Here is an 11,037-nt window from a genome sequence, read left to right as displayed (position 1 = left end):
TGTGCTGTGTCCTGGCACACTGTGATTTGGCAGGCATTTGACTGTGGTAGAGATTTTACTGTCTCTCAGTAAATCTCAGATATTGATTCACAAACTGAATATTCTCTTTGTGGACCTTAGCAGAACGCTCTTTAGAAGCTCATGAAGTGTCACAGAACTCTGTCAAGTCAATATTCCACGTTTTATCAATTCCCTACTTAGCTAGTTCTCTGATTGGTTAAATGTAGTTTCTGTGAACCTCCCAGCTGTGTTTGTACCTGAAAAGGTTAAAAATGCTAATTTAGTCTGATGGATAAACACATGCTTATAAGATACATATATTGGGGAAAAACATAAAATATTTATAAGGGATGAGCATAACCAAAACACTGTGGGGAAAACCTGTGCAAGTATATATCTATGCTGCTAACTAGTTATGATATTTTATGCAAAGGATGTATTTATGTCATAATTAATTCTCTCAGAATGTGCCTAGCTCTGGACACCTACAGCAATGGAACCTTCTGTTACTCTATTAGTTTTTAATGGACTTTAATTACTGATGGTCACACAATACAGCTTCAGTCTCTTCCCCACCTCACCAAAATAAGTGTTACACAGGAAGTGAACCACATCAGAGCTGAAATCAGTGAGCATCTAAAATATCCCACCTTGAGCTTCCAGTACATGCTGTGGTTCTAGGAAGTGACTGTAGACATTCAGTCTGATGTATTCTTATTTTTACCAGACCTTTTAGTATGTCCACAAAATGTGCAAATAATTTTAATGTGTTATTGACATTGGTGCAACACAGCGGCTAAGAAAGAAAGTACACAAAGATGTGCAAAATCAAACTATTGCATAAATATTACATATATCACTACAGAACAAAAGGGGTTTCATTTTCAATTTCAATGTGGCATTACTCACAGAGTTTCATCTGGAATTTCTTAGAATGGAAACAAACGCAGTGGAAGATGTGATCAACCCAATAAATTGTTCTTGAGATGAGACACGTCAGAAAGCTGCTCTGCTCCTGTGTAAAGGTATCCGTGAGCACCAAGCTCCCTGGATGAGATGCTCTGCAGACCAAGTGGCCCCCAGAGCCAGGGCATGTCCTGGGGCATTCCCACGGGAATTCACTGGCTCTGGCTTTCAGTCACTGAGTTCTCCCTGCCTTTGTCTGCTGCCTCTCTCAGAACCCTCTTCATGGCTCCTGCAAGTTCAAGATACTTCTTCTCCCTGCCTTAAATTAGCTCTTTAAGTTGGGGCATTTTAAGAGCTCAGCTCCCAGAAACTCTCAACTTTATTTAGGTTTGCTTTGAGGTTTTTTAAATCCCTGTACAAATTTTCAGCATTTGTGAAATTTTGCACTAAATTTTAACTAAGTAAAGGCATAGAAGAGAAATAATAACATTGTAACTCTTCCCTTTTCTTACTTCTGAGTTGAAGCTCTAGACCTTAATAGATTTTCTAGCAAATTTTAAAATAATATTCCCATTAAAAAAAAAAAAGAGAGAGGAAGGCAAGAAGTTCAAGAAGTTTTTGACTTTTGGTCACTTCAATTATTGTCTCTGTAGAGATGTCAGTAAGTTATCTTGACTGATTAAAGCCACATAACACAAAAGCTTTCCTTCAATTAATTTGCTTTTATTACTTACTTTAAATGCCAATAAAGTCTGACTGTACATTCTCCATTCTGACACATTCTGAATGTACTCATCTGCACAACTGAAATCTGTGTTTTTCTCCACAACAATTTATAAAATAGATTTCCAATGCAAACTGACATGTCAGGAATTAAGAAATCATTTTCAGAGCAGGATTGATACTAATTATGATAAATTTTGATTTACTTCACATTTGCTAAACTTGCTCTTAAACCAAAACAAAAATATGAAAGTGTAGTTGGTATAGGCACAGCTATTGGTATATGGCAGATATATTAACAATCAAACAAAACCAAAAATATTCTGAACAGGAGTATTCTCTTTCCTGCCCTAACATTTGTTTCACATTCAAGACTTCCATGAGCTTTAAATGGGAGTTCTGGATGGGTCAGCTCTGTAAGACTCCACTTTGTAGGGAAAAGTGACGCGTAGAAAGGAGGTAAAACACAACTCACCTGGGACACTCTAAGTGGGTGGTACAATGTGCCACAGTGTCCAGTATATTTCAAAGGTAGTCCATAATAGCCAGCAGTTCTTTACAAAGGTCACTGTAAAATCATATCCTGCATGACTCCTTATTCCTGGAAACGTTCTTTGTCTGCCAGCTGTTCAACTGAACTTTGCCAGTGAAAGCAAAGTTTCCAGGGTTATCACTCTGCCCCTTCAACTGCATTATCTACAAAATCATAAACCTGACTGGTAAAATAGATATGGGAAGGTTTATAAATCCCTCTCTGAGCAGAGGCTGCTTCCAGCCACTCCTCCTGAGCTGAAGTTGGGTTTGGGCTCTCGCCACCATGCCTGCTGATTACAATGGAACCTGGGAAATGGTATCCAATGAAAACTTTGAAGGCTACATGGTTGCTTTAGGTAAATGAAAAAATAATAATTATAACAAGAGAAAATGGCTTCATTCTAAGTCAGATCCTTCTAAAAATTGATGAACTTTTTCTGTAATGTACATTGTGGCATAAGGATTTCTGGCAATCACATTACAAATCAAGTAATTGTTCTTAAAATTGCAATGATCTAAATATATAAGCAAATGAAGACTTGTAGCCAAGGATGTTCTTCTTTATTTAGATAAATGAAAAAACAGATACAGGTGGGGAAAAAAGAAACCAACCAACAAAACCAACAGCTTTTTCAGATCTAGAAGCTGTTTCTTTGCTCCTGGTATATTCTTACTGTAACTGTGGAGCCACAATCTGGTTAAAGAGGAATAAGATATTCTATAGCACCAAAGTCACAACACTGCCATTATTTAATTAGTGCTTATGATACAGAGATGAAAAATTGGATGCTTTAACTGATTTTCTACTAGTTTCACCAAAGAACTTTAATCCTAATTGATTGATCTGTTCAGATTGAAGTAGAAGAAATACATTAGTACATAAAAATAAATTCTCATCATTAGTCATCAACAATTGGAAGCAGTTGAAATTTTCTCAAAGCTTTAACTCTCTTAAGAGAGAAAGATGAGATTCACTATTCATAGTTTTTAGCTTTGGCATTTGTGGAAAAAAACTCACTAGCTTCAGGGACATTGTAAATAACATGCATATACACCTGTGAGGGGCAAAAAGAGAGAGTGCTTGAAAATGAGAATGATTAGGACAATGTTGTGAATTTCAGGAGAAAGATACACATTAATTGAAGTGATTTTTGTGCATATGTGCATATATAAACTATAAGTTATATGTATACTATGAGTTACAGTGATTTAAAACTGCCAGTGAATAAGCAAAAAAACTCAACACCAAAACTACTGCAAAGATGCAAATGCTGTAGGTGATTCTCAGAAAGAAATAGCAAGGAAATGGTGAAAAGATATTATTCTGCTCTTTTTCTCACCATTTTACATTTTGTTGATATTTTAAGTATTAATGTGCTTAGATTCAAAGCACACTGAGGTTCTGAGTTTTTTTAAAATTCATCTGTCCTTTTAATTAATGCATACACATTTCTATATTTTAATTAAAGATTAGTTTTGCCCTTTAAGTCAGAAAGTTTGATTTTATCAAAAACATGTTACAAAGTATTTGCATCTACTATAATAGAACTACATATCATTTTTAGTGCTTATATTGTTCAAAATGCAGTTATGAAAACCATGCTTTAATAAAACCTCCCTGATTTTTCTCCAGGAGCTACAAGACCAATATATTAGTCAGAAATAGCATTTCTTTAGAGGTCTAGACATTTTTCCCTCAGAGAGAACTAAATTTTATGTTGCCTGGCTATAAATCAGCCCCGGAGATACCTTTAATCCACCACAGCAGATAAAATATACCCAAGAAGTCTTGAATATAAATACTGAACAAGATCATTATTCCCCATGTTTAAAAGTCACATTTTTTTTCAAGCCTATCCTCTTACTCAATTCGATTAGTGCTTCCCAAGTAGGATAATGAATCTAGCAGAAGAAAAAAGGCTCCATTAGCAGGTGGCATTGCTGAGCTGACAGTGATGAACGGCCACCAAAGGATGGCCAGCACACCAAACCCATTTCTCAACCTCTTGCTGAAGCAGGGGAGGGGATTTCATTTGCATACAGCACCATAAGCACATTCCCTGGGAGCTGGTCAGAAATAGGTTTTGCAGATGGTGATGCTGCTGGCATTAGGAGTTGGCTGGGCAGGGGTTACGGATGTTCTCCTTTGAGACCATGGATGCTCTCTCCTTTGAGACCATGGATGTTCTCCTCTGAGACCATGGATGCTCTCCTTTGAGACCATGGATGCTCTCCTTTGAGACCATGGATGTTCTCCTCTGAGACCATGGATGCTCTCCTTTGAGACCATGGATGTTCTCCTCTGAGACCATGGATGCTCTCCTTTGAGACCATGGATGTTCTCCTTTGAGACCATGGATGCTCTCCTCTGAGACCATGGATGTTCTCCTCTGAGACCATGGATGCTCTCCTTTGAGACCATGGATGCTCTCCTCTGAGACCATGGATGTTCTCCTTTGAGACCATGGATGCTCTCCTTTGAGACCATGGATGCTCTCCTTTGAGACCATGGATGTTCTCCTCTGAGACCATGGATGCTCTCCTTTGAGACCATGGATGCTCTCCTTTGAGACCATGGATGCTCTCCTTTGAGACCATGGATTTTCTCCTCTGAGACCATGGATGCTCTCCTTTGAGACCATGGATGCTCTCCTTTGAGACCATGGATGCTCTCCTTTGAGACCATGGATGTTCTCCTTTGGTGGCTGCAGTGTTTCCAGTCCCCAGCAGCTGTGTGCATTTTCCTGTCAGTCCTCGTCCTGACCACGATAAGGGTGTTTAGGAGATCAGTACTGCAGAAAATGTTCACACAATAGAAAACAGAAACTGTCAAATGCTCTACATGGATACTTTTTTGACTTTTGACTTTGAATTTGTCTCCTTTTGAACTGCAATTTATTCGTGTGTCTGCTATCGAACAATAATGGATTTCAGGATTTTATTTGATTGCTTCTTTTTTCATTAATAGAATTTTCATTATTTTAAGCTAGTGAGTCAACGCCCATGGACTATAGGTTCATCATAAAAATAACATGCCCAGATCCTCTTGATTACATGCTCATTCTCCCTTGAGAATACCCATTCTAAAATACTGAATCTCTGATAAGGAATATTATCCTGAAATCCTCCTTTAGTGAGGCCAAAAAGGCACTGTCAGGCTTAGTAGCCCCTCTTGTTTCACATTCTCAAAAAAAACCTGGTGATTTAGCACACCAGCATACATTGGTTGTGTGTTGTGTGTCATATGGTCACAACATTCCCACAGATATCCTGTTGATAAATAAATTTATTACCATTGGTAGATTCTCAAGCTGAAGCTGTACTTGTAAACACAAGATGATTTTTATTTGAAATTACCTTTTTCTCTAAAAAATATTGCAGGTAAAAGCACCATTTGTGGAACTATGTTTCACTTATTTTATTTATTTTTTTAAATGTGTAAATAAATGCTGTGGGGCTTTCATTTTGTTAGCAAATACTGGAATTTTCACTCTCTTTTCTGGTTTTTGAACAGGTATTGATTTTGCAACTCGTAAGATTGCAAAACACTTGAAACAAACAAAGGAGATTGTACAAAATGGAGACAATTTTAAAACCAAAACACTCAGTACTTTGAGAAACTATGATCTGGATTACACTGTGGGAGTGGAGTTTGAAGAGCATACCAAAGGACTGGATAATCGAGTGGTGAAGGTAAAAACCTGGTACCTGATATTTGTTTATACTGCAGCCAGCTCCAGGAGCCAGCAGGTCCTGGAAAAAAATCAGCTGAACACATTAAGTGAAACCTCAATATTTTAGAGACAACAGAAGATTTTTATAAAGCACAAATAATTTGCATCCTGAGACAGTTTTCTTTCCTGCTACAAGAGTTTATTAGAAATGCAAATCAGAATGCTTGCTGAGATACATGAGGACAATCCTTAATTAGGTTTTTCCAGTGGGGGATTTTTCCAGCTTTTCCAGTACACCTTATGTATCTAGAAAGTAGCAAAATTGTATTTTTACCTGTGCATCCTCCTTAATGAAACTGTGGGTTCATCCCCTTGAATTTAGGACTGTGTCAATGTAGCTTTTCATTTTGGGATGGCTGGGTTGGCACGGATCAGTCTCAGCTGGGCAGTTTAACAGTTGGACCTGGTTAAAAATAAACCTGCACTTAGCTTTTAATGTTAGGGGAGCTTTGGGAAGGGGCAAGAATAAAGTGTGAGCCAAAGCTTGGAGCAGTTCAGGTGGCAGAGAACTGGCAGGGAAGAGGGGCAAGGAGCCCCAGCAGTGAGTTCTTGACTACCCTGGGCATAACTGCAGCAACCTGAGCTCAGACTGGCCCAGGACCTGTGGCTGTTTGTTCAGGGACACTGGTGGACAGGACCTGGATTAAGGGCTGTGTTGTAGCCCCTGCCCTACCTCCTGTGGCAGAGTCAGCTCCTGAGGGATTCAAACAAGGCTCTCTCAGAGAAGCCAGGGAGGAAAAGAACACACACAAGCACTGATTCACTTCCTGAATTCAGTTTCATGTTTCTGTATCAATACTGTCTCTGTTTTACTTTCTTCTCACCCTAAAACGCTTAAGCAACACTTTCAAATGCAGAAAGGCCAGTAGATCTTAAATTTCCATTGGCTGTCCTTGTTGGAGACTTGTAATCCAGCATCCCTGTCTTCCCTTTCATCGTGCATTAACATTCCCTTATCAGCTCTGCTCATTTCCACACCTGCATTCTGCTGCTCAGCTCGCAGTTGCCAAACTCTAAGAAGCTGAGACCAAAAATCTGTGTCCACAAGACCTGTTTGTTTTGGCAATTTCCACAGGAAAAGTGGCAGTATAAAGGATATTTTCACATTTTAACTCACGTCATCCTTCACTGGAGGGGCACAAATTTAACAGAAGACGTTTGTTCACCATGGATCACTTTTAATTCCCAAACTAACTTTGTGCAGTATAGTTCCTTCCAAATTATTTCTTTCACAGCACTGCAAACCATCAAAGAATAAGACCCCCGTTGTTTTTTTTATTTTTGGTTTTGTTTTGGTTTGGTTTTTTTACTATCCTGAACAACCCAATATCTAAATTTTCTTTCTGTCTCTTTCTCTAGTGAGCACTGAGTGGAACAAATTCCTGTGACAAAGTCTATGCTTAAAAATACTGCTCACATATCTCTTCAGATCAGCTGAAGACACTGCTGGGGATCTTTAGTTTCCTCACTCCTTAAATCAATCAATTAGCACTCACCACCACTACTAAAGCCTTGCTCTGCAAAATCTTTTTGTGGAAGGGAGGAAGGAAGGAAGGGAGGAAGGGAGGGAGGGAGGAAGGAAGGAAGGAAGGAAGGAAGGAAGGAAGGAAGGAAGGAAGGAAGGAAGGAAGGAAGGAAGGAAGGAAGGAAGGAAGAAAGGAATTGTGCATTTATAACTCTATCTGATTTAATTACTTTTCCCTAATATTCATTTCTAAAAAAATCTTGTTATTTGTTTCCAGAGAGGAGAAGGAAAAATGATCCATGTCATGCCATTATTCTCCAAATTGCTCTAAAAGTATTTTCTGGTCACTTTATTAACAAAACAATGCGTCAAACACATTAAAGTTAGATGAAGGTAATAAAATTGGTAGGCAACATTTAAATGTAAAGAGGCCATGGATAATTTAAAGAGTATGTAGCTTGAAAATTCCATAAATAAGAAAGAAATTAACTGAAATGGAATGAGTTTTGTCTCACTATTAAAGGAAAGCTCCCTCATAAGAGAAATAAATCATGCCGTGCTGAACTAGAAAATGAATTAAGCTTCCAATACGCTTGGAGCTTTATAATAACTAAGCTTTCATGGACTGTTACTGGTGTCTAATAAGGAGTTGTCTGATACATGGTTAAATACGTCCCTAAAGGACAATGGTTGAAATGCAGAACAATTCCATCAAAGTTGCTTTGAATGTACCCTGGCACATCTGTAGACAGATAATTCAGCCTGTAAAGAGAATTTTCCTTTCTGAGGATTATCCTGCTCCTGGACAAGAATCAGCATAGCCAGTACCTTGTCTGCTGCTGCTAGACTGAATCACATCAGACCAGGAGAGGGTTGAGGATGGAAGGGATCTCCTGAGAACACCAAGTCCTACCTGTCTGCTCAAGCAGGGTCAGCTACAGCACATTTTCCAACTTATGATCACATCTCTTTAAATTTCTTTGTCAAAGTACATGAAAATGTACAAACCAGTTAACTGTGTGAGATATTAACATGCTCTTCCTCTTGTTACTTTATGCAGAGCTAGAAAAAGTGTTAGCACTGCACTTTTCAGTATAAGCCCTCAAGTCTTCACTCATGAAACCCTGTAATATTTTCATTAAAGGCTTTAAACAGCAAGGAAAAAAATGCACTTTGCACATATTGCACAAGTAGTTGTAAACACTCAACAATTCACCAGTTAGTGTGAACACTTGATACTCATGTATGCGAAGAAACGCAGGGAGCAGACAACAAAGCACTGCCAAAGCTTCCCTTCACACAGTCATCCTGAATGCATTTGGGTTTTGTTTAAATGCTTTGGGGACTTTTTTATGAGGAAGACAAAGAATGATAGGAAGCAACTGCAGTTGTGTATTCACATTATTTGAACTTATTTTTATATGTTCATGAACTTCTGGTTAATGTAACTGAGTTAATTATCTGATTCATGCAGACCCTGGTGACCTGGGATGGTGACAAACTGGTCTGTGTTCAGAAAGGTGAAAAGAACAACAGGGGCTGGAAACACTGGATTGAAGGAGACATCCTGCATCTGGTAAGGACTGCTCCACAGACCCACAGCACATCACTGAGGCTGCAACATAAGCTCAGGTTTTCAATTTCAAAGGATTTGGGGTTTTTTTCTAGTTAGAAAGGTCTTTAGACAGTTCTGATCTCTGAACTCTAAGGAAATTCCCTCTCTGCTTCAACTCAGGAATGTTCAGTTTCTTCCCACCTGCTCCCAATTAAGTCACAACCCTGCAGGGTTTTTTTTGTTGTTGTTGTTGTTTTTTGGGGTTTTTTTGATCCAGTCCACTTCCCTCCAGCTCTTAACCCTTCCTGTTACATTGCACCTCTAGCATATTCTCATTCTTATATAATTACTGGTAGGGAGTAAAAGGAGAGAAAAAAACCCAACCAGACTGCTAGAAAAATGTTATTCTTTGTTCTGAGTGAAGCAATATGAAATTTTAGCACACTGTGCTGTAATATAGATCAGAAACCCCTGGATATTCAAGAGGATCCCACAAACAACCTAAACTGCAATTGTTTTTTCCTAGTTCAAGAATAAATTCAAACATCTAAAGTATCAAGCTGTAGCCCAAAGATAGATGTGGAGAGTCCAAGGGAGGCCAGAAAAGCCTGTGGAGGAAATCAGCGATCAGTGATGTGCAGAAAGATTTCAAAGCAACAGGATTGTAGAGTCACAGAATAATTAAGGCTGGAAAAGGCCTCCAAGATCACAAAGTCCCAGCTTTGACTGAACACCACCATGCCCATTAAACCATATCCCAAAGTGCCACATCTACTCATTTTTTGAACATTTCTCATAATGATAATGACTGCAGAGTTCCCTGGGAAAGCAGTCAAGAAATGGGCATGATGTAGGGTGGCACGGTAGATGGGCAGGGAGAGATTCTTGAGAAGAGCCCATTGTTCTGTCCTATGCTTTGCTCCAAGCCATCTGCTCCTTCACAAGTTTGCTTTACACGTACTTGGTGCAGGCAGTCAGAGTAGCTCTCATTGCTGTGCCTGAAAGGTCAAAGACAGGCATTCAAACCCACAATGTGGCACCCAACAAAAGTCACCTGTCCAGTGCACTTCTCCAGCTCTGAACACACCTTCAAAAGCTGACCTAAAAGGTTCTGCATGCTGGCATCAAGATTTAGGCTGAGGCTGGTGGAAACAAAGCCAAGCAGATCCCCACAGCAGTCTTCAAAACATTTCCTGCAGGTTTGGCCCATTGCTGGCCACCAAGGTAGCTTCAGTCCCTGCAAAGCCCTGTTTGGCACAGGAATGCTGCCTGAAGGCACCACCCAAACTGGCTGCACTGCCCTGTGCCAGCCTTTAAGAGATCCCTGCAGCCCTGGGCAGCAATGGTGCATTGTTCTGGCCCCTGAGAAATGGCTGGGCACACCTCTGAAGCACAACAGCTTTTCAAAGCATTCCTCTTTTTTTATCTATTTCCTTGTTTCAGTGCATCTCGTGCATTTTGAGGTAACATGAATTATGAAATATTACAGTATGTTGTTTTAATAACAGTGCATGAAAAAAGCCTTGAAGAAAAATTTTAATGCATTTTTCATGTTTATTCTTCTTAGAGTTCAATTCATGTATCAAAAGCTAATTACTGCAACATGAGGTTCATACCTGCTGTTTGGTTACATACAGTGCACTTTTCTTACCATTCTCTGTTTCATAAGCATAAGTTTTTAATGCAGTGGCTCAGCTGTAGTAATTCTGGTGGGATCTGATATATATGCAAAATAAAACTTCTACCACTGTACACTTACTAATTGTTTTAATACCGTAGGAACTGACATGTGAAGACCAGGTGTGCCATCAGACATTTAAGAAGAAGAATTAAAATGGAGCAGAACACCTCCCAGATCTTCATCACAGTTTTGTGCTGTTATCTTTTGTCTAAAAAGAAGAATGAAGCCAGATTTTTATTTCTTTGACACTTCTATGTGATTATATTATGTGCCTGTTTATGGAAAGAAACACATTTTATAGAAATAATATCAAACAGTTACAAAGCTCATGAATTCCTTTGCCTTTCAGTCTGGAGTTAAATAAAAGTACTTGTCTTTCAAATAATGTTTCCTTACATCTTTGCAAAGACTTCCAGAGGAATGTCAATTAGCAACAAGG

At 39.0% G+C, this 11,037-nt stretch overlaps 1 protein-coding gene across 1 annotated transcript; it reads left to right on the top strand.

Moving 5' to 3' along the window:
- Positions 1-2,446: 2,446 nt before the first annotated feature.
- RBP2 (retinol binding protein 2) lies at positions 2,447-10,750 on the top strand. The gene is made up of 4 exons (XM_062499261.1): positions 2,447-2,519; positions 5,678-5,856; positions 8,837-8,938; positions 10,697-10,750. Exons 1-4 carry the CDS (start codon positions 2,447-2,449, stop codon positions 10,748-10,750), a joined length of 408 nt encoding a protein of 135 aa, XP_062355245.1.
- Positions 10,751-11,037: the final 287 nt, after the last annotated feature.

This window comes from Cinclus cinclus, chromosome 10 (genome assembly GCF_963662255.1).
Source record: "Cinclus cinclus chromosome 10, bCinCin1.1, whole genome shotgun sequence".
Taxonomy (NCBI): domain Eukaryota; kingdom Metazoa; phylum Chordata; class Aves; order Passeriformes; family Cinclidae; genus Cinclus; species Cinclus cinclus.
The sequence above is the reverse complement of the archived record's forward strand: the minus strand, read 5'-3'. Positions and strand labels throughout refer to the sequence as shown.